Raw genomic sequence first — 24,711 nt, forward strand, 5'->3', positions numbered from 1 at the left:
ATTTCCAAGAAAGAAGGTAATTGTGGGGACAGGTCCCGGAGAAGAGGAGACCGTGAGCCAAGGAAGCACCTGAGCTGTTGTTGGCTGCAGTCGTGACCACTGTGGCTTGGAGGAGACGTCCTCTCTTGAAAACAGGGGAAGACCAGTAGCCAGCTCTTCCCATTGCTGGTTACACAGTGCATACCCTCAAGGCATAGTCCTAATTCCTCACTGTTTTAAAATGTAATTAATAGGAATGGGCTGAAAGTGGGGTGGGAGGACTTTCAGGCAAAGAAACAGAAAAGCGCAGTGGCCCTCAGGTAGGATGAACTTGGGATCCCAGAAATAGAAGAATAATTTGGAAGGAAGCGGGGAGCGAAGGAGGGGCCTCCATAGATCTTGAGGACTCTGGTGAGAAGTTCAGGGGCTTTCCCAAGTGCAACAGGAAGCCATTGGAGGGATTCCAGCGCATATACATTATATTTAAAAAGATCCCTCTGCCAACCCAGTGGAATTCTAGAAAGTTCTAGGTTCTAGAAAGCCCCACCCGGAGGTTATTGCAGTCATAAGGATGAGAGGTGACGAATGGAGTCAGGGGGACGGTGCCAGGGACCGTGAGCAGAGGGTGGCTTCGGCACACAGTTTTGTGTTTTGGAGACAGAACTGACAGGGCTTGCCGAAGGATTTGATGTTGGGCAGAGGCAAAGGGAAGTCCCCAGTGAAAGTTGGCTTTAGGCTGGGGCGCCCAGGGGGATGGTGATGCCCTTCCCCCTGAGCTGGGAAGACTGAGGGAAGGAGTAAGAAAGGGAACAAGATGGGATGCTGAGTGGACCTGTCAAGTCTGAGACGTCAGAAGTCTTAGAGGACAGCCACAGGATCCCAGAAGTCATTCGCAAGACGGGCGAGGTGGACTCGCCGGGTCGGGTGCCTGCCCGCGAGGGAGTCGAGCTGGACAGCGGCCGGCCCAGGGGACGGGAAGTGGTCACTCGGGTCAGAGAAATGCCATTTTGTTTTTAGAGCGTGGGCTCTTAATTTGTAGCTTCTGGACGAGCCTCTTAGTTTATTTTGGGCACTTGCATTTTCATTTATGAATACCCTCTCACATTCATCTGGGGAACGTCACACCCCACACTTCTCCGCGCCTAAGTCCTTGGCAAAATCTCTCCGGCTTCTCTGTGTGTTTGAGGGGCTGGCAGGAGCTGACTGTTAAGCAGGCCGGGGAGCAAGACCAAGGCTGCCAATAAATCTCCCTCTGGGCCTGTAAATATTTGTAGAAGGTCTATTAACTGTATTAAGTCACCGTGGATAAAACCAGGCACTTACAGGCGGTTCTAATAACCCACATGCAGCAAACCCACTTTGTGGATTATTTGCAATAAAATGTTAATTTTTCAGAGTGGCAAATGAAAGCCTAACTAAGCTGTCTTCTGGCAATTTGCAAGTTTCTGGAGTGGTTCTCTATACCGGTGTTAAGCTCGCGACTCTAAAGTCGCGTAAAGACCTGTAAAAGCAGGTCTAAGCAAAACCAAAGCAGGGAGGTAAGCCTGCTGATTACATACAGTCCGTAAGTCTATATACACACACAGCAAACTAAACCGTATGAACCAAGTCTAACTCCTCCTCCTATAACTAGTATAATAATCAATGAGTCTACCTGAGCTTCCTGTATCTTTTAATTAAAAATAAAGTTTTCCTCTTTTTTAAATCAAAACAGTATGTCCAGTATAGACAAACAAAATGTTAAAAAGGAACTTTGGAACACAATAGTCGTTAAGTGCACAATTGGGAGGTAACCACTTGGGAATACCCTTTCTGATCTCTCTACAGGCTGTGGAGTTTCGAGTTGCTCTATTGTAAAATTGAAAATAAACTTAACTTTGTTTTATTTTAAAACAATTTATTTAAAAGGAAATAAATCAGTTGAATCTAAAATAAAAATAAACTTTAAGGGGCACCTGCGTGGCTCAGTCGGTTAAGCATCTGACTTCGGCTCAGGTCATGATCTCACGGTTTGTGGGTTCGAGCTCCGTGTCGGGCTCGCTGCTGTCAGCAAAGAGCACACTTCAGATCCTCTGTCTCCCTCTCTCTGCCCCTTCTCTGCTTGCACTCTCTCTCTCTTCTCTCTCAAAATAAATAAATAAACTTAAAAAAAAAACTCTTAGCCATGTATCGTATCTTTCAGTAATAATAAACATTTTTTCAGGGCACCTGGCTGGTGGGGTCAGTAGAGCATGTGGCCCTTGATCTCGGAGTTATGGGTTTGAACCCTATGTTGGGTGTAGAGATTGCTTAAAAAAATACAATCTTTAAAGTTTATTTGTTTTTAAGAGAGAGAGAGGGTGCAAGCGCATGTGCATGCATAAGTGGGGGAGGGACAGAGAGAGAGGGAGAGAGAGAGAGAGAGAGAGAGTCCCAAGCAGGCTCTGCACTGCCAGTGGGGAGCCTGACGGCAAGAGCTCTAACTTTAACTGTGAGATCATGTGACTTGAGCTGAAATCAAGAGTCGGACGCCCACCACTCAGATGCCCACTCCCCAAATAAAAATCTTTAAAAATAAATAAATAAAAATAACTATTTTTCAAGGCTTCTGTGGACTTCAAATGACTGCCAAGAATTGCATGGTGTGAACGGATGAATTTAGCTATTTCTCAGTCGGCGTTGGCATTGCTCTGTCTTTGTTTTTGTGCTCAGCTCTGGTATCAGCAGCGGCATTTTACAACTAAGCCCTTGTATGTATTCTGATTTCCTTAGATTAAATTTCCAGAAATAGACTTATGGAGTGGGAGGTTCTGATTCACATTGCCAAATTGTCCTACATGTTTGTGTATACTTCCACCGGTAACAAATGCCTTTTCAACCTGGACCCACCCCCCTCCATTTTTTAAAAAAAATCTTTGTCAAATTTATAGGGAAAAATGGCATCATGTCATTGGTTTAACTTGTGTTTCTTTAATTGTTGGTGAGACTGAATGTCTGCCATGTACTCATTGGCTGTGGGCGTTTCTTATTTTGTGACCAGCTTTTTCACATCCTGTGCGTGATACTTTCTGGATGTGCTTGTTACTGATTTGTGGGACCAGGCTCTCTCTTTAAGGGATACTGGTCTTATGTGTTTTAAATATTTTTCCTACTCTGCCACTGACCTTTTATTTTTTTACCTGAAATGGCTAAAAAGTGTATATAATCAAGGCCAGTCTTTTCCTTTTATGATTTCTGTATTTGTTGTATTCTTCTGCTTGTTTGCTTTTTGTTTTTTGTTTTTTTGTTTTTTTCTTTCCTTCTGGTTATTTTTAGAAAGGCATCCCTACCCTAAGGCCATATGAATATTTAGCCATTTATATTTTTTATTTAAAAATTGTGTTAATATTTTTTATTTATTTTTTAGAGAGAGACAAAAGAGACAGAGAGCAGGGGAGGGGCAGAGAGAGGGAGACACAGAATCTGAAGCAGGCCCCCGGCTCTGAGCTGTCAGCACTAGAGCCCAATGCAGGGCTTGAACCCACGAACTGTGAGATCATGACCTGACCCGAAGTCAGACGCTTAACTGACTGAGCCCCCCAGGCACCCCTGAGCTACATATTTTTTCCCTGTGCTTGTTTAGTTTCATTTTTTATACTGAAATCTTTATCCTGGGGATGTTATTTGGTGTCACATAAGAAGTAGAAGTTTAATTCAATTTATTTCAAATGGTTAGCTATTTAAAAATTAATTAATTTTTGTCCTGTTTTACGTTTGCTCCCATTATGTTTTCAGATGAGTTATACAGGAAAGCTCTGATCGAAAGTTGCACACTGGAGGCCCACGGTCACATCTAGCTTAGGGGTATATTTAGCCCAGATAAGTTTTGAAATAGTTATCTGCATATAAAAATTAGGAAATTTTTATGCAAAAGCTGGTTTTACAAATTCTCTCTGACAGTCAGAATAGCAACTCTGGGCTCACTTTCCCTCTTGAACAAAATACTATTGACTGTGTATTCATGGAAGGTTCCACTGTGAGCCATGAAGTCCATAGTTCATTTTGTTGTCTGCCTGAGGGCATCAGAGGTCATGATCACTACTGTCCAGTTCTGTGTGTTTATTTTGCAACTGAACATATTACAGGAACTATTTAGTGCTATTTATGTTTCAGTTAATTTTTTTGATTTTTTTTTTTTTTATTAGTAGGCTTCATGCCTAGTGTGGAAACTAATGCAGGGTTTGAATTCACAAGCACTGAGATCAAGACCTGAGCTGAGATCAAAACACAGATGTTCAACTGACTGAGCAACCCAGGTGCCCCTAATTTTCTTGATTTTTAAAGTGAAATTATAATTTTGCCTTCTTTCTTCCATTATGCATATTTCCTAATTGCCTTTTTCTTACCTTATTACACTTGCTTAAAACTTCCTAATAATTTTGAATAATGATCATGATAGCAGACATCTTTATATTATACCAGATTTTAATAGGAGTGCCCCCAGTGTTTGACTTTTAAGTATGAGGTGACATTTTTATATATATATATATATACACATATATATACATTTTTAAATGTTTATTTATTTTTGAGGGAGACAACGTGAGTGGGAGAGGGCCAGAGAGAGGGAGACACAGAATCTGAAGCAGTCTCCAGGCTCCAAGCTGTCAGCACAGAGCCCAACGCGGGGCTCGTACTCACGAACCACCAGATCATGACCTGAGCCGAAGTTGTACACTCAACTGACTGAGCCACCCAGGCGCCCCATGAAGTGAACATTTTTTCATTCTGTCAAGAAGGTATACTTTTATGGGCCCCTGATGTTTTGATTTCTTGTTAATATCAGTAAAATATGTTGACTTTGACCAAATGAATTGTCTGCATTTACTGTTATTATCCTGGGACTTTTCTGTGAATTTGAATTTAATACATAATAATAAGAGATCTTCTAATGTCAAACCATGCGTGTATTCTTATTATAGATGCTAACAATACCTGACAGTATCTGATGAGCTCTAATAATACACCTCTTGGTCTGATTGCCTATTAAAAAAAACAATTGGGAATTTTGCACCTGTCTTCATGAATGAGCCTCGTCTATTATAATTTTTCTCTCTTTTTGGCGATTTGTCAGGTCTTTTCTTGAAACAAATAGCATGTAATATTCCTACCACTGCCCACACTTAATTCTTTCTTATTACATCAACTGGTATATTCTTTAAATCCACCAAAAGTTAATGTTTCATTTATATATCTTCTTTGTTTTGATGTCTTTTTTGTTCGTTTGTTTTACAATCTTGTTGGAAACATACTGCATACACAGAATAGTGCCCGACACGTATTTGTGCGATGTCAAGAATAACACTAAGACAAACGCTCATGAGGTGGCCACCAACCTCACTGCTGCCTGCAGGGTCTTTCAGCTGGCGCCCCTCCACCCCATCCCCAGCTGAAACCACTGTCCTGAATTTCGAGTGCCCGCACTTTTCGCCCACAGTCCACCCTCTCAGCTGTGGATCCCCAAACAAGACGTCTTCCAGTTTGGCTGCATCGGACCCCTGCACATACGGAATCACACTGCCGTGTAAGAACACTGCCTTTGCCCAGGACTGTGTGCGCGCGTGTGACTTCTTCTCCCTCAAGAGTGCGGGTGAGGCACACTTGTGTTCTCTGCCTGATCCTTTTCCGTTATACACGCTTACTATCTGTTCTGCTACTGGATGACATTTTTGCGTTTAAAGTTGCAGGGGAGAGATGTGCTACGTTTCAGCATAAATAGCCCATCTGTCTGTTTTCTCCTTGGATGGCCATAGGCTTTTTTTTTTCTCTATCTTTGACATTTCAATCTTTGCAGGAATATATCCAAATGAAACGTATTATACTGAATTTGTCTGCTTCTCATATCAGCCCCTTTACTTCTATAGCTGGTTATTTTTCTCCAGGTTCTAATCCTAACAGAGAAAGATCTGTGTTTGTCCAGGCCGGGGATGACAGATGTTGTGTTAGAGATGATGTGTTCCATCGAGGTGTTTTAGTCTCAGCAAAGGAAACAAGATTATGCTTCTTCGACTTGAATCGCCTTAGAAATGCCGTGGTAGGTGAGAGTAAGGAGGGGGTCACTAAGTGCAAACAGTCCCCCACTCTGGCCAGAGGGGCTGCTGTGTGGCAGCATCTTCTGCAAATGAGAGAGTCTCTGAGGCTCACTAGGGCTGGCCCAGGTCCCTTCTGTGCCAGACATCATTCCATCTGGGACTTGTGAAGGGGGAGTGCCAAGTGCATTGACTCGGATGGTCATGTGGGACCAGGAAACACTGCCCATTTCGCTGGTATTGACTCTCACAGTGACACGCGGACTTTCAGTGCGTTTGGGGGGAGGCTCTCAGAGCCGGCGCGGAGGACAGGGGTGGACAGGCGACTTCGGTTTTCCAATCCACACCTTGAGAAGGTCGTAACTTATTCAGTGGGTTACAAGGGAGCCTGCCTGAAGGTGACCTGGGGTTTGCAGCCGCCCCCGGGGGATCAGCGTTTGTCTCCGTGTCGAATTAGACACCTTTCCTGTTTGTTTCTGGATGACACCACAGGAGGCCAAGCATTTGCCAAGGACATTGTGGTGGACGGGAGAGACACATTGGATGGGAGGCCAGTGGTGTTACTCACATCCTCCCTGTCCCGAAATTCTGTGACTGCTGCTTTCCCTGGCTGTTAAGGGGAGTCCGTCTCTCCAATCTCAGGGTCCTGAGATCCGTGCCTACTCATTCAACGTCACCTACAGTTTTGTCATCAGGGTTTGAAGGATGAAGCTGTCTTGTGATCACACAGATACTTTCATTGTTGTAGGGCCTCACAAATCAGAGACGCCTTCCCTTTGGGGGTCCTCTGCTCACACTGCCTTTCATGGGCCTGAAGCCCCCCAGCATTCATCATGGGGTCACGGCTTTCCCCTTCTTCCTGGGAAACCCATGGGGGGTAGCAAGCTGTGACTTTGTTCATTATCCGTAAATACAGCGCATTCAAATTTATTCACACCTTTCCCGGAGGAGGTAAGTGACACATATCACAGGAAGGGATGACAGCACAGCGATTAGGACGTTCCTTCAGCTGGTCTCAGACGTTGTCCAGTGGGCCCGGGAGCCTCCAGCTTATAATTCCTGCTGCTGCAAAGAATTTAAGGGAGAGCACACTTCCCTTTGGGAGCTTTCCCGTGGTGCCCGGCGAGGCTCGCTGTGGTCTGGGTGTCTTGCTCCTCACCAGGACAGAGGCAGGGAGGGGACGCAGGGAGCATGGCCATGGAGCTCTCTATGCTTCATCTTCAGCCAGGATCTGGGGACCGTACAAATGACAGCCGATTCTCCGATGGAGGAGAACGGGGACAGTAAAATAACTCTTTGATTCATTTATGCCTGTTGGAGTCTTGACACTCTTACGTCTTCGATCTGAACACCATATAGGTGGGCCCGACCTGAGAAGGATTAGATAATCCTCCCTTATGAAACTTGTAGGAGGATAAGGTTAAGTAAAGCTAATCTGATCACATTCAGATTTGTTCAGGATGCCAAGAGCCAGAGACCGGCCAAAAGGACTTGGCTGTCTTTTTAAATTGTTGTTTTCTTATTGGACGCAATGCTCAGCAGTATTCAGGCACCGGCCGTGCCACTTCCAGCCCTGTGCAGAAGGTGGAATTCTCCCACTGTCCAAAGAATCCTGGAGCCCAGAGCTGGGTGCTGGCTGCCCACAGCAAGGTCTCTGAGAATAAGCAGTGGATGGAGGGGGTGGTGTGGCCCCTGTTTATACTTCCCCAAGGGCAAAAAATCTGAATCAGTCATGTCAGCCAATCATAACTTCCTTAGTTATTTCAGGACCCCAGGCCTCAGTTTCCTCTTCTGTAAAATGGGGATAAAAATAGAATGTACTTTCCAGAGAAGTTGTGAGGATTCAGGCCAAAGCAAGTGCCTCGCCAATACCAATTATTCATACTATTCTTATTACCTTATTTGGATCCTTGAGGAGTAAATTTCTCTCTATACCTTAATAGAAATGTTTAAATATTAGACAACTTGATTCATTCATTCAGAAATGAAGAGGAATAGGAAATTCATCTAACGGGAAATTCGAAGATGTCTCTTACATGTCTTCCCTTGTAGGTATATAGCCTATTTTGTGGGTTGGGATGCCCAGAGCCTTATATACTTTGCTTAAGAACAATAGGTGATGCTCACAAAGTCTTTTAATCCCCCGTGCTTCCCGTGAGAAGGGCGCTGATACATGGTGACAACAGTGGGTCTCAGCTCCACGACATGTTCTTCCCAAGAGACTCTTGAAACATTCTTTCACGGCGAAGATGCCTTCCAGCAAGACTGACTATAAAAAGAATCTTCTCTCCCATTGACTTGTGTTATAAAATCAGAGATAATAACGCATGGAAAAAATATCCCAATTGATTTGGCAAAAATGCTTTGCTCCAGAAGGAATAGATGACGTGCTTGTTTTATCCCACAGTGAAACTGCAAGTCCTTTAAGAGAAGGGGGCTGGACTCCTATTTGTAGCCCGTAAAGAGTCCGTGCGGGACCTTCCAAGGTGCTGGGAGTGGTCAGAGTTGGTGTGGACTGGCCACGGCTTCATAGTAGAAACAGAACTTCTGGAAACTTAAAACGAGCTGTGGAATTCTTTTTGAAATCAGAATATTATTTTAAAAATTGGTATATAAGGAGACAAAGAGAGGAGTGCCTAGATCAGAGGAAAGAGGAGAGGAGGAGGAGAGGAGCGGGTCTTGGCCCTGCCTCTCAGACATGGCTCCGTGGGTCCCCTCAGTGCTTTCGAGGTACAAGGATAGAGCCTCTGACGCCTGTGGTCCCCACCCCTGTGATTCAAGATGAGGCTCCTGTGGCCAGGACACCTAGGGACCCAACCAAGTCTATACAGCTAATGATGACAGAGACAGGACCGTAGGGCTTATAACTGTTCTGGAAGATTCCAAGATCACCCCACTGCTTTCTCTGTATGACAGGAATTTCTCCTATTTTGATTTACACAGGACACTAGTAGGATTAGTCTGAACTGGCTAATTTATTTCCTGTAAAAGAACGCTGCATGTAATACCACAATTTACCAATAGATGTCACTATGTGCCATATTATTGTGCTTTCGGCCTTTTCCCCTTGACTCCCTTGAATTTGAAAATTCCTGCAAACTCCTGGGAATTCCTGGATCTATTGGGGGCGGGGGTGGGGCGGGGTGAGACTGGGGCCTAGGGCTGGGGGGAGGGGATGGGAGAGCCCAAGAGAGCTAGGAGAATTTTCAAAATTGTGTTTTAATCATGATGAAAAATTTTAAAGAGATATCTAACGAGATATAAATGGCAAAACTTAGTTTTAATTCATTTTCATAGAAGAAAATGGTGTTTCTTAAACTGAACTCCTGACAAGAAGTAGAGTTAGTGGGGCTCAAAGCAGGCCCCACATTCTTTGCAATCAGCACAACTCCCTTCTTTGCTTTACAGAGAGGGCTTTACATGACTACAGAGTGTGGGACAGAATCGGTGTGAGTTCTGGCTCTGTGGTTGGCGGTGTGGCCTTGGGGACGGTACCCTCGTGCAGCCTCAGATTCTTCAAAGGCAATGACAATGACAGTATGGTGTCATGAGCGCGAGGTGAGACAATATGTGAAAACACAAAGACGGACTGTCATTAAATTTTATTTTTAAGTTTCTAAATTTATTTTTGAGAGAGAGAGAGAGCATGAGCAGGGGAGGGTCAGAGAGAGAGGAAGACACAGAATCTGAAACAGGCTCCAGGCTCGGAGCTGTCAGCACAGAGCCCGACGCGGGGCTCGAACCCACGAACTGTGAGATCATGACCTGAGCCAAAGACGGACGCTTAACTGACTGAGCCCCCCAGGCACCCCGGACTGTCATTAAATTAACTGCTCATTTCACTCTATGAAAACATTTTTAGAGCTAAAATCATTTGAAAACTACCAATATTCCAAGCTTTAATTTCAAAAATTGTGGGAACTGGGATTTAAGAGGTCAAATGATGTGGTTCTCTGATTTTCACAATTTCATAACAATATAATTATTTACGTGAAACAAGACACATAATCCTCTGCTAATCTCCTCCAGGTGTGTCCCCTTCCCCCCCACCTGGGGACACTTGATATGTCACCATTTGAATCTGTAAAACTGATGAAACACAAAAGAGTCGTCCTCCATGATTTAACAGGCCAAACTGTTCAGTTTCTTTTTAAATCTCAATTTTGCCTTTATTCGTTCTGTTTTCAAAAGTAATCCAGAACAAGTCTGTAAAATTGTAGCAAACCAAACCAAAATTTCAATCAAACTGAAGTGAGGATTCTGTTGAGGCAGGAAAACATTTCCCCCAGCCTCTCTCCTGGCTCCACCTTGCGAAGAGACCGAGGAGAGAACGGATGGTAAGTGCGGCCTTGTGCCCTCAGGGCACCAGGCGCCCCAGCAGTCAGCTCACCAGACCATCACCTAATCCTGGGACCCCCAAGAGGTGGGTTGCAATGGCATTGCCCCCAGGAAGGAGGATCCCCCTACACACACACACACACACACACACACACACACACACTCATCCTAACCCTCCCCCCATCCCTTCCCCCCGGCAGCCAAGGTGGTCCCAGCCCCAGGCTCGCTGTGAATGACTTAGGCTTCTGCTCTCCCCGCCTCTGCTGCTCCTGTCTCTAGAAGGAGCTGGGGGCCAGGAACCCCTGTGGCAGAGCCTCCCTAACCCACCAGGCCCTGCCAGGTTCCCAGGGACGGAAGGGACCGCTGGCCGGGATCCCAGGGAGCCCCCAGAGTTCTCTCCTGCCCCACCCCTCTCTCCCTTCCTGGAAGACAGTCCTGGAGGCCCCCAGACCATAAGGACTGAGGTCCATGGGCTCTACGGCCCCAATTCCCACCCAGTGTCCATGGTGAGCACGGGGCCTGGGGGTTCCAGATCCTTCTCACGCCCCTGTGGCTCTGGGGCACCCTGCAGAGATAGTGCACACAGGGCCCTCTCCCTCCGGGGGGCTCTCCCCGGTTTCCCGGGGCCTCTCCTGACCCCCCGGATTGGAGTCACAAAGAAATCCCACAAACCCCGTCAGTCTGGCGGGGATGAGAGGATACGAGGGGGCCGTAGTTCTGCAGGAACAGCATCAATCAACTCCCAGGAGCTGCTCGGAGACCGAACAGGCGCCTCTCAAACCGGAGTGTGCATTAGATTGGCTGGGGGTGTTTTAAATAATGGTTTCCAGCTTCCCCCCAAATTCTGACTCCGGAGGGCAAGAGATGTGCATTTGCAACAATTACCCCAGGGCACTCTGACTGGGTTGGTCCTCAGACGCCAGGCCTGTGCCCGAGCTGCTCCCACGGATTGGGAAGCCCCTGCTGTCTGGGAAGCTGGGTGGGTGGCTCCCCGTCGGGGGGCGGGGCATAGGGTCTGGGAAGAGCCGCTTGGGCTCACCCAGCATCACTGTCTTTCTCAGCCAGGGCCAAGTGGGAAGATTCTTGGCTTAATACAGAGAATGTAAGGCTCCCTAACCAGGATGCAGAAAGTAGTTTATATGAAATTATGTTAAATTAAGCCCCCCCCCTTGCCCCCGTCAGGCCTTGAACTGAGGTCCTTCCCTTCCTCTTATATGTACCTCTTCTTCAAAGCAGTTAAAGCCTCCTGTATTCTTTGGGGTTCTCCAGAGAGACAGGAGTAAGAGATACATAGATCTATGTGGAGATTTATATAAGAACTGGCTGGCGCGATCTTGGAAGCCAAGAAGCCCCACAATCTGCCGTCTGCACGCCGGAGAACCAGGAAGGTGTAATTCAATTTGAGTCTGAAGGCCGGGAGCGTTCGAGAGCGCCTGCCCGGTCCTGCGGCCACTGGCTTCTGCCTCCAGTGAAGGGAGGAAGGTTTTCCACTATCATCATTTATGCATTGAATACTTCCCGTACAGGGCGTATTGAATATAAAAATAGCATCTGACCCTGAGTTATTCACAATCTTTTTTCAGACAGGCAAAGCAGGCGGTGAGGCGGATGGGTCAGATTCATGCACCCTTGGATTAGTTTCAGGTTGGCACACACCATGCTAATAATGTTCTGGCTGCACCCAGAAGCTGGCCATGCTCCCCGTCAGTGTCATACATCCACACTGTTTCTTCTCTCTAATGGGAGTCTGCGGTCCTAGGTCACCCATCGATCCGGATCCTAGAGGCCTCAGCGCTCTCATCCAGAGGCCAGGGCCAACCCCGCGGCCCTCCTCCTTGAGGACATATGGTAGCATTGGGGCTTAACTGGCCCCCAGACCTGAGCCTGAGTCCCACTTCCTCCGCCTCCACGGTACTCCTGACAATTCAACTGATTCTGAGGGTAGTCTTCCTGCTAATCCACCGCACTTTCATCTCACATGTATCCTCTTCTGAGCTCACAATACGTTAACCATATCTGCAAGGACCCCATTTCCGAATAAGGATGCATTCTGGGGTTCTGGGGGACACCATTCACCCCACTATTCCCTCCCGCCGGAGTATGGACATCATCCATGTATTTGATCTCAGCCTGTCCACTGTCTCTTACACACTGTATCTAGACAAATGGCTGATATAAATATTTTTGAAAACTAAACATCAGGATGGATAGATTTTATCAAATTGTATCTTAAAATTCATGGGCCGTGAATCTGGCCAAATGTCTACACGTTTGATTGAATACTGCCGAAAGGCGACCCACAGTGCAAATCCAAAAAAATAGGTGGTATAAATCCAGGACGGTCTCTATCCGCATTTTGAACTTAAGATCAGTGCTGCGCATCAGTTAACAGCTGCTTTTTAGTCCTCTCTGCCCGTCCTTATCTTTGAAGTGCATATTTTAAACTATGTAGGTGTTTATAAACTGTTTCTCTTTATTGGTGAGTGTGGGGGTGGGGTGGGGGTGGTGAAGAACTAAGGTGAAGTAAAAGGCATTTACATTTGAGAAGTAAAATTCTGTAACAAAAGAGGTTTTTTTGTGGGCACATTTGATTACTTAAAAATTAGATGTTCATAAGTATAAACTTAATATCTACTCATTGCAAAAGACTTGGGAGCCGTATCAACATGAGTAGAAAACAAAATGCTTCGGGTCCCTGGGTGGCTCAGCCGGCTAAGTGTCTGACTCTCGATTTGAGTTCAGGACATGGTCTCTTGGTTCATGAGTTCGAGGCCCACATTGGGCTCTGTTCTGACAGCTCAGACCCTGGAGCCTGCTTGGGATTCTCTCTCCCTCTCTCTGCCCCTCCCCTGCTCATGCTCCCTCTCTTTCTCTCTTTCAGAATTAATAAATAAACTTTAAAAATTTTTTAAAAAGAAAAATGCTTTTGTAATCCCCACAATCAGAATTAGCCATTGTTAACATTTGGGGTACGCTTTCCGGTCTTTGTTTTTGTAACCGCAGGCACATGTAAATACGAAGCAGGAAGGAAAGGAGACCCACGTTTACACACGTGCCGTCACAGGATGATAGCTGCTTCTGCCTTTACGAGGACAACAGAATTCATCCCAAGGAAGATTTATTTTAATGGAGAGACAGTCCTCACGGGCTGTATACCGTGTGAGCGGCGGGCGTGGAAAGGAGGCGAAGCTATAAAGAGCAATGAATTACTCCCCACAGGAGCAGGAGAAAACTTTGAGCTGATGGCTCCAGAGACCGGGGCACCTGAGGGCCCAGCGGGTGGAGGGAAAGGGCCTGGGAAAGACATTCTGGAAGCATAGAAAAGAGTCCAGTCTAGGGAGGGGCACAACCAGTGAGGAATTCCCCATTGCAGGCAACGTCTGATGTTAAATGGACAGTGGCTTCCTGCCCCGTGCGGTAACCGCACTCTATGACTCAACTGTTCGGTCATAAAAGTGTGCGACTAACGGCACCCATGGGTTGTGCTGCTGGGCTTGACACGAAGCATGGAATAGCGTGGAGAGGAGAGAGAGCAACGGAGCCGGGACAGAGGCCAGGAGAGGACATTACGGAGAATCAGAATACACTGTGGGTGTATTTTTTTTTTTTTTTAGTAGCAAAACTAGAGCAGCAATGCGCCCTCGTGTGACTGACAGTCTTCACATGGCCGTGGCGCTCAACCTGACGCTAGGGTCATGCTTTCAAATGCAAGCCTTTTCGGGAGCACCTTTGAAGGGACGACAAGACTCAAGGCGACATTAAGCAAATCAGCACCAATTACGGTCTAGTCGCAAATGCGGTGAAATGGCGTCTATGGTTCATCTCCCCCAGGGTCTAGGCAGAGACCCAGCTCCTACATGATCCACGCGACGCTGTAATAAACCTCGCTGCACCCACAGCGTTGCCCACATCTCTGTTTCCTTTAACCCCCGACAGTGGAATTACAAGGGTCCGAAAACCATTTCAGAATGTTTGACCGGCATTGTCATTCCCACAAGCCGCATCATTGTTTCTTCAACCCGCCATTATCCTTCCCAAGACTGGGTGATACCATTATTTCATCCCCCCCCCCCCCCCCCGCCATACTGCAAAGTTTAAAAAATAGTCTTATTTTTATTTTTGTTTTTTGGTCACTCCTTGTTGAATGCTATTCTGCCCACCGGCGTTTTACTTCTAGAAATTCTCTGTTTCTATCCTATTAGGATGCCTGTGTTTTTCTCATGGACTTTTGTGATCTTGTAAAACAAGAATGTAGCTCTCTTGGTTAGTACTGCATGCATTCTGTCCTGATTTGGCCCTTGCCTTTAATTTTAGTTATGGCATTTCGGGAGTGAAAGATGTTTTAAATTTTCCTGCAGTCAAAATCATTTATCTTTTCCTTTATGGGTTCTATATTTGACGTTTTAGTTTAAGAGTCTTCCAAACCCAAGATTGTATATTTTTGTCTAGCTCTTTTATGATTTCATTTTTTAAACATTTATTTATTGTGAGAAAGAGAGTGAGAGAGAGAGAGAGAATAGAGAGCAGGGGAGGGTCACAGAGAGGGAGAGAGAGAGAATCCCAAGCAGGCTCCATGCTGTTAGCGCAGAGCCTGATGTGAAACTCCATCTAATGAACTGTGAGATCATGACCTGACCCAAAATCAAGAGTTGGAAACTTAACCGATTGAGCCACCCAGGTGCCCCATGATCTCATTTTTTAAATGTTCAACTCTTTAGGGGTGCCTGGGTGGCTTAGTCGGTTAGGCGTCCGGCTTTCGCTTAGGTCATGATCTCGCGGTTCATGGGTTCGAGCCCCGCGTCGGGCTCTGTGCTGACTGCCAGCTCAGAGCCTGGAGCCTATTTCTGAGTCGGTGTCTCCCTCTCTCTCTGACCCTCCCCTGCTCACGCTGTCTCTCTCTCTCCCCTAGAAATAAATAAAAATATTTTTAAAAAATGTTCAACTCTTTAATCCATTGGGAATTTGTTTTAATATAAAAAGCTGAGGGAGGGGCCTGGGTGGCTCAGTTGGCTGAGTGTCCAACTTCGGCTGAGGTCATGATCTCATGGTTCGTGAGTTTGAGTGCTGACAGCTCAGAGCCTGGAGCCTGCTTTGGATTCTGTGTCTCCCTCTCTCTCTCTGCCCCTTCCCTGCTCACACTCTGTTTTTTTCTCTCAAAAATAAATAAGCATTAAAAAAGATTATTAAAAAACGAAGTGGAGTTTTAGCTTAATGATTCTCCTAAAGGCTAGTGTCCATTACTGAATGACCATCTCTCTTCACTGACTGTAAATGCCACCTCTACATTATGCTAGATTACACTGAATGCATAAGTGTACGTTGGTCTGGGCTTCACTGCCAGAAGAATCCCAATATCCCTTAACCTCTTTGTCTTTAGTGATAGACCTTCCTACTTTAGCCGGGCACATGTTTTCCCTAAATTGAAACAATGCCATCCAGGCTCCTTTGCTGAGGTGTGGACACATGGCTAGGTGAAATATGAGGGAATGTGGTACGTAACTTTCAGGACTTGTCCTGAATGAGGGGCCATCCTCTTCTGTATGTCTTTTCCTCCTTTCTGACAGATGTAACGTCATCATGATGGCAAGAATGTTGGCAGCCATCTTGGACCATGAGTAGAAGTTACTTGTTGAACATATTACAAAATAGAAGCCTTGCTGCCGAAGGAGTTCTTGATGAGTTTCTATCAGCTGTGGATTATTTACCTTGTTTATTTTTTATCTTACCTTGTTTAGTGTTTATTCTAAAAATAAGAGAAAAATAAACTTCTATAGTGTTTAAGCCATTGTTATTTTTACCAGTCATTGCAGGTGAACTGAATTCTTTTTTTTTTTTTTTTATTTTTTTTTTATTTATTTCTAGGAGAGAGAGACAGCATGAGCAGGGGAGGGTCAGAGAGAGAGGGAGTCACAGACTGAAACAGGCTCCAGGCTCTGAGCCGGCAGTCAGCACAGAGCCCGACGCGGGGCTCGAACCCATGAACTGCGAGATCACAACCTAAGCGAAAGTCGGACGCTTAACCGACTAAGCCACCCAGGCGCCCCGCAGGTGAACTGAATTCTAACTGATGGGGCGTCTTATTAATTTCCATTAGTATCTGCGGATTCATGTAACAAGATTATACAATTTTACTTTAACCCTGTAACACATTTTAGTAGGTGACAATGCAGGTAACTCTCTTTCTTCTTTTTCAATATTTTCATGGTTATTCTCATTTGTTATTCTTATGGTGGACTTTATGATAATGACGTAGATTTGCAGACAAAAAAATTCCCTTGGGATTTTTATTGAAATTGCATTAAATTTATGGGTTAATAGAAAAGCACTGACATTTTTACAATATTGAGTTTTATCATCCAGAAATATGGTATGTGTCTCTCAAATCTTTTTTTATATTCCTCAATATAGGCTTATAATCTTTCCTTATATCAGTTCAATATACTTTTTATATTTATTGTTGAACGTACTTTTTATTGTTTATATTGTAAACAGAATTTACCACCATAAATCACTACACTAAAATATAGGTGACTTTTGCAAATTCATATCGTTGTAAGAGAGCAGACAAAAGTAGATTTAAAAAATAACTCTGCTACTTCTGCCTCCTAGATGAATATCATAACTCATCTTTAGGGTTTATGGATCTGTATCTTAAGCAACTGCCTTGATGGGCATTTTTGCTTGAGAAAGTCACGGCCTCATATTTGGTTTGGCAAGACTCGAAGAGGCTGAATGACATTTTTATAAAGTGAGAACAAATTTAAGTGTCTGCAAGCAGGCTGAGAGAGGAGTGAGGGGTCAAGAGCAGGAAGGGGAGAGGACAGTGAGGGATGTCTGGGGAGGGAGGAGGAGGACTGGCAGAAAGCGGTTGAGACGCTAGTGTAGCCTGGCACCCAAGGGTCATGGCCAGTGGGGAAGTCCCCATGTTGAGGAATCAAAAATGCATTTTTAAGACAATGCTGCCTTCTATTCAGTGTTGTCACCTACCCTGATGTGCAATAAAGAAGCTTCTTTATTTTCCCAGTTTGGGGTAAAAAATGTGCTGTACACAACAGGTTTGGGTTAACAGTGCTTTTGTGAATGAAGGAATGGGGCAGTGTCCAGAGTGGAGCTAAGGGATGCCAGAAGGATACAATTGTAATGAGAGGCAAGTTCAGGGCAAAGACTAAGAACCCAGGGAAATCTAGGAGTCACACCGAGAGATAACTGGGAGAAATACAAAGTCCCCTGAGAATCTTACTTAACTGGATGCTGGGTTTTCCACGTGGGATGTAGGTTCAAGCTGTTTGGTTTGAATTAATGGACTTCAAGAAGTCCGCACAACCTCAATATGCTCTGGGGGCAGAAATCTAGGCTACAGCTGGACTTCATTACCTTGTTTTGTTTCTGGCTTTCATTTCTTTTTGGCTGATATTGAAAGACTAGTTACATAAGCGAACAACAGTCACATCACACATGACTGCACACTATGACCCACGACCTTTGCAGGGGCCAACTGGAGAAGTCAAACCAGAATGTTTTCAGGAAAGTGAGGACTTGCCCAATGACAGCCAGCTCCCCCAAGTTCTGCCCCCGATTCCAACTCAGGACCAACCAGAGGAAACCAAATACGCTCCCCAAACCAGGCCCATAGGATGCACCCAGGTAGCCTGCCTGCAGCCTCCTCATGCCAACAGAGTCCTATCCGAGCACACTTGAACCCTTCTCTCTGTTCCCACCGTCTCTTGCCTGCCTTGAGTTTCCACCAAAGCACGTGAAGGTAGCCGACCCCTCTGCTCTGAGGAAATAACCCATTTTCATTTGGATGGTCTTCACTGATTTTCACAATATTCTTGGGTTTTATAGATGGTAATTGTGTGCATGGCAGTTAAGACTCCCTCGTTTCTGATAGCCATACTTTTTTATGTCTTTTCCTGTCTTATTGCATAGGGTTGAAATCACAACAGTGTTACCTGATAGGGGCAGAAGCAACCACTGTTTCTTACTCTTTTTTTTTTTTTAATTAATTTTTTTTGAGGATAAGTAAATTAGAAAATTTTATTCTTTTTTTTTTTTTTTTACAAATAGTTTATTGTCAATTTGGTTTCCATATAACACCCAGTGCTCATCCCCACCAGTGCCCTCCTCCATATCCATCTCCCCCCTCCCCCCTTTTTAAATTTATTTTTGAGAGAGAGTGAGATGGTGGAGGAGCAGAGAGAGGGGGACAGAAGATCTGAAGCAGACTCCCAGCTGACAGCAGGTAGCCCGATGTGGGGCTTAAACTCACGGAACCTTGAGATTGTGATCTGAGCCAAAGTCAGATGCTCAACTGACTGAGCCAGTCACCCAGGCACCCCATAGTTTCTTACTCTTAACTGTACTGGGAACATGTCTAAAGTTTTGTCTTTTTTAAAAAAATGTTTTTTAAATGTTTAGTTTTTTGAGAGAGAGACAGAGCATGAGCAGGGGAGGGTCGGAGAGAGAGGGAGACACAGAATCCGAAGCAGGCTCCAGGCTCGGAGCTGTCAGCACAGAGCCCAGCGTGGGGCTTGAACCCACAAACCGTGAGATCATGACCTGAGCCGAAGTCAAACGCCTAACTGACTGAGCCCCCAGGTGCCCCTAAAGTTTTGTCTTTAAATACAACATTGCCTATTGGTTTGAAATGCATATTCCTTCTCCTATTAAATAAGTGTATTTTCATCTCTAGTTTATTTAGGGTTTTCCTTTTTAGTATCAGAAAGCAACGTTTATAGTGTCTATTGAGCTAATCTTTTAAGTTTTCTCCTTATGGGTAATAACATATTAATAGGCATTCTAATTTTAGTCCTTACATTATTCTTATAAAATAAATCTACATGATCACAGTGTGTTATTCTCCCAGCACACTGCTGCATTTAATTGGCTAATATTTTATTCAGAATTTTTGTATCTATATGCATAAGTCAGGTCGGTCTGTAATTTTCTCTTTTTGGTGCTATTTTCGTCAGATTTTTGACTTGAAATATATCTCATCAACTATTAACATTGTAGAGTCTACTTACTTTTTTCATTAGCGTTAACAACTGGCTGTTGGTTTGAAATACGTATTTTTTTGGTCATGTTCAGGGACTATATCTAGACCTACTATATTTGATTTTTTTAATGTTTATTTATTTTTGAGAGAGAGAGAGAGTTGTGAGTGGGGGAGGGGCAGAGAGGGGGCCGACAGAGGATCCCACAAGCGTTCAGCGCTGACAGCAGTACACCCGATAAGGGACTCAAACCCACAAACCACGAGATCACGGCTTGAGCCAAAGTTAGACGCTCAACCGACGGAGCTACCCAGGTGCCCCTAGACCTACCATATTTGGAAGATGCAGTTCTTTGGCAATGATTTACAATTTATTCCATGCTTCTTTGTTGTTTTTCAGACGTACGTTATTTTCAGTCAATTTTGGTAAGTCCCACTTCCCCATAAATTTGCCGTTTTGTTATGACTTTCAAATAAGCCGGCAAAATGTTTTACATAGAATTTTAAAAAATGTACTTCCTGCCTGTGTGGCTATAACCTTTAGTTTTAATCTGCGGCTGTCATCCCTAATCGGGGTATTTGGGTTTTCTTTTTTTTTTTTTTCCTCCCTCTGTAGATATAGATTTCTTTTCATTTGTTTGTGTTGGGTATTTATTGGGTGTACGGTTAGGATTTCCCCAAGATAAAGATTTGCATGCAAGTAGTGTGTGTGTGTGTGTGTGTGTGTGTGTGTGTGTGTGTGCGTTTAAGTAAACAATATGCCCAGTTTGGGGCTTGAACTCACAACCCTGAGATCAGGAGTCACATTCTCTACCGACTGAGCCAGCCAGGCACCCCTGAGTTCATAGTTTATTTGGTTGGTGCAGGGAAACACTGGAGGGGTTTCCTGGTGACCCTGGGGAGGTGACCCTGGGGAAGGGAAGGCGGTCAGAGGAGGAGTTGCTCAGCCAGCCACCACGGTCGGACTGGATCCCGGGGACGCTGGGTGGGAAAAGCAGGCGTCAGAGGCATCTCACCCGAGGGATGGTGTAGTGGAGATATTCACACACAACTCCAACGGGTAGTGGTCCAGGGCTACTGTGTGCGGAGGTGCAGTGTTTTGGGGGGGGGGTCCCGGATCCTCCCCCCCCTTACTGTACTAGGCATGCGCAGAAAGGCCTGCTACAGTCAGAAAAAAGCTGTCAAGCAAAGCAATGCAGATACTGACGCTGGAATTTCTCCAGAAGACACCACAGCGGCGATGCCCGGGGCCCTACCCTCTGGGGCTTCATTGTCAATTCTGCTCTTGGTTTCCAATTCAGTCCAACTTTTATTAGCTTTATTTCTTCTGTTTTTTAAGCTATAATTTAATGTTCCTCCTTTTAACCTCTTGAGTTACATGCTTGCTTCCTATTTTATTTTACTCTATTTGATAATAAAATAGCCTTTCGTATCGGATATGAGACATAATTGAGATACAACTTATGAAAGTGCTGAGCCCAGTGCCTGTCACATAGCAATGCTCCACAAATGTTAATTATTATTTTTATACTTTGAAGTTGCTTCTAATTACCTATTTGGCTATCTCCTCTTGACGTCGATGGGTGGTGTTTTCATTACTGTTATTTTCCAAAGGTTGTGAAAATTGCCATTTTGATTTCCACTTTGATCCATGGAGTATTCTGAAGAGTGTTTTTATACCAAGTATTGGACATTTTTTGTTTACATATTTTTCTTTTGTAAAATTAATTTATTTATCTTGAGAGAGAAAGTATGGAAGAGGGGCAGAGATAGAGGGAGAGAGAGAATCCCAAGCAGGCTCCAAGCTGTCAGAACAGAGCCCAATGTGGGGCTTGAACCACAAAGCTGTGAGAGCATGACCTGAGCCAAAGTTGGACACTTAACTGACTGAGCCACCCAGGTGCCCCTTATTAACTCTTCTTTATTTTGCTTCAAGTCTAGGACTTTAATTCTCCTTTACTTAATATATCTTCTTCTACCTTTTTACTGTCAAACACGGAGTCACTTTGCATTGGATGTGTCTCTTGTGACCAGTATATGGTGGGATCTAGTATGAGAATCCTTGTCACTAAAAAGGGTGATATAAGATTTGGATATATTGTCACCACTATTATGTTTGACTTTCTGGTGGATGTGTCTGTATCCCTTAGTATAAGAAAAAACATAAATATCTGATCTTTGTCCCTGGTTCCTGGCATAGAGCTGCTAAAACCTTCGTATTCTCTTTAGTGATGGGAATACCTTCTGTTATTCCTAAGGGAATAAAAACCCATGGGAGTTTACAGGAATGAGAAGATCCTAGAAAGCTTCAGGGTGGAGGCTGGCCATCAGCAGCTTGGACCTTTCCGCCTCTCCTGCACCCCAACCTACAGGGAGGGGGAGGGGCTGGAGATTGTCAATTATCAGTGGGCAATGACTGACCAATCATGTCAATGAAACAAAACCTCCCTCACACCCTTGAATGATGGGGTTCGGGGAGCTTCCGAGTTGGCACACACGTCCATGGCTGGCACCATGCGATTCCACGGGACGGAGGCTCCTGCACGCATGACCCTCTGGACCTTGCCCTCCACACCTCTCCATCTGACTGTTCACATGTGAGCTTTGTGATAAAAGAGAAGCTGAAGCATATGCAAACTCGGAAGAGTTTATCTGAGCAAAAATTGTCTGGAAGTGGTAGGGAGCTCTCTGTGGAAGTTGGGGAAAGACACACAGAGGAGGTACAGAAGCAAGAAAGGAAATTATCGATGGGCTGGAGCTTGAAGCTCATTGGCTCTTTGTGACCGAGTGCCCTTTAGGCTTTGATTTCTTGACATCAAGGCATTACAAGCTTAGATCTGGGTTTGCTGAACCAGGCTTCATGGGAGTTAGAGCCACCTCAGTCTGTGGGCGACTTGCTTAATTAACAGTAATGAATTGGCATTGCAAATATAGAGTTTCACCGAGTTCTAGGAGTTTTTCAGCAAACCATGGGAACTGGTTGGAGGTGGGGTTGGGGAAATCACGAATTTTGGAGCCAGGTTGGACAGAAGTGTGAGTGAGCCTGGAACCAAATCTCCAGACTGGTGTCTGAAGTGAGGGTGGTGGAATGGGACCGAGCTCTGACACCCGTGGGGTCTGGTGCTAGCTCCGTGTACCCACTCTGTGTGCTTAGTGCCAGAATCGAAGTGATGGGGCGCCTGGGTGGCTCAGTTGGTTAGGTGTCCAACTTCAGCTCAGGTCATGATCTCACAGTTCATGAGTTCGAGTCCCACATCAGGTTCTGTGCTGACAGCTCAGAGCCTGAAGCCTGCTTGGGATTCTGTGTCTCCCTCTCTCTCTGCCCCCACCCCTGCTTGTGCACTCTCTCTCTCTCTCTCTTTTTCTCTCTCTCTCTCAATAATATATAAACATTTAAAAAAATTTTAAAAACAGAACTGAACTGAATCACAGGATACATGCCTGGTGTCAGAGAAGCAGAGAATGGGTTGGCGTGAGGACAAAAACTTACACTTGGCAAAGATGGAAATTTACTTTTAGCGTCTGTGTTTGCTCCTATTAAGAAACCACTTGCTATTTAGACTGCAGACTAGTCCCTCCCCCGCTTTATTGATGGTGGCGCCTCACTGGGATCAGACCTGCCTCGTGTTATTTCTTTGCTGTGGCTGCTTTTTGTTTATGGTGGCTGCTCCTGGCAGGCCTTCTGCCCGGTCCTCCGGAAGCCTGCTGTGCTGCACGGGGCTGCACCTGCCCCCCTCCTGGCCTCTCCCGGGGCGCCTTGCTCTCCCACCTTTGCCTGCGCAAGGGCAGGGGGAGGAGGGAGGGTCACACTTGTTCAGGGAGGAGAGGTACAGCCATTCCGAAGTCTTCCTCCAGGCTTGTCCCACCTGACCTTCGTCTCCCGTAGACACTCTGAAGTCCTTGGTGTGTTGCCTTTGTCAGTCTTCTGTGGACATCGGTTCAAGCAGGGTTTGCAGACAGATAAAAGCCTCATTCTCATGCAAAGATAAAATAAACCACGTCACAAATTTTATTCAGCCACCTCACTAATTGATGTGGGGACCAGTAAGGTGTCCCAACTGTTCCAAAGAGCGTGTGAGAAGCAGATATAGATATATAGATATAGATTTGCAACTTGATAAAGAAATGTTAGGCTGAGATTGATGAATTAGATACCAAAAGGGTTAAAATCATCCCGGGCAGTATTGCAATTTTTAGGACTGGTTGTGTGTTCCACCCGATGATAGATTAAAGGTTTTGGGGTTTGTTTGTTTGTTTGAGAGAGAGAGATAGAAGGGAGGAGAGGGGTAGAGAGAGAGAGAGAGAGAGAATCCCAAACAGGCTCCACATGCAGTCAGTGCATGTCATAGGGTCAGTGCAGAGCCCTATGCGGGGCTCAGTCTCACCACCATGAGATCATGCCCTGAGCAGAGATCAAGAATCAGATGCTTAACCCACTGAGCCACCCAGGTGCCCCTGACAATAGATTATTTGGTGTATGAAGAGCTTTAAGTTAGCCTCTCAAGTATTGCCAAATGACCCAGTGAATAGAAATCAAGCCCAGTGCTACACTGGGAGACACTTAGAAGTCTCTTCGGGGGGTGTCTGGGGGGCTCAGCTGGTTAAATATCTGACTCTTGGTTTCAGCTCAGGTCACTATCTCACAGTTTGTGGGATCGGGTCTTGCATCGGGATTTTCGTCTACAGCTTGGAGCCTGCTTGGGACTCTCTCTCTGCCTCTCCCTGCTCGCGTGGGCTTGCTCTCTCTCAAAATAAAATAAATAATCTCTTCAGTCTCAGTTACAGATCATTTTTGTGATGGACACGCTATTTTTCCCTTTTCGCTGACTATTTCTGGCTGGGATGGGGGCGGAGGAGCTGCCCCGGTCGTTAGCTCTGCGGCTGCCTCCTGAAGCACTGTTCTCATTTCTCTTACTCATGGATTATTGGCAGGCTCAGTATAGTCTTGGCTAAACAAGGTGTCTTAAATTATAAAAGAAGCTTCTCCAAAATGTATTACAAATGTCTCATTCATTTGAAAATGCAAACACAAAAGCTCAAATAAAGGAGAATTACATGGTACACTTGTTTAACGAGTAAATCCAAGTGTACACACAGCCAGAGAGCACTGGGGATAGGGAGGGGCTTGCTACCCCATTTGGCACCTTTATCACGGGAAGAAAATGAGAGGGAGGCCCAAGTCAGCCTGCGTCGTCCATCTCCGCTTTCCTGGGTGAACATCTCAGCCTGCCGGGTGCGATTCCGGTGTTCAAAATCACATGCATTTTTGAACCACATGGTCCCTACATGAAAGTCACCTACATCAACTTTCACGGTAAGTTCCAGCTAGAAGGGAAACACCTCGCTCTCGTG

The 24,711-nt window shown here is 45.3% G+C and overlaps 1 protein-coding gene across 1 annotated transcript in view; it reads left to right on the forward strand.

The window, feature by feature from the left end:
- The first annotated feature begins 798 nt into the window (after positions 1-798).
- Positions 799-24,711, forward strand: part of LOC120241364 (Fc receptor-like protein 6) — a 34,457-nt gene continuing 10,544 nt past the window's right edge. The window contains 2 exon segments of the mRNA XM_039246421.1: positions 799-898; positions 5,435-5,587. Coding sequence (XP_039102352.1) covers positions 799-898; positions 5,435-5,587 — 253 coding nt within the window.

Source organism: Hyaena hyaena, unplaced genomic scaffold (genome assembly GCF_003009895.1).
Source record: "Hyaena hyaena isolate Hyena2069 unplaced genomic scaffold, ASM300989v1 scaffold_281, whole genome shotgun sequence".
Lineage (NCBI taxonomy): Eukaryota > Metazoa > Chordata > Mammalia > Carnivora > Hyaenidae > Hyaena > Hyaena hyaena.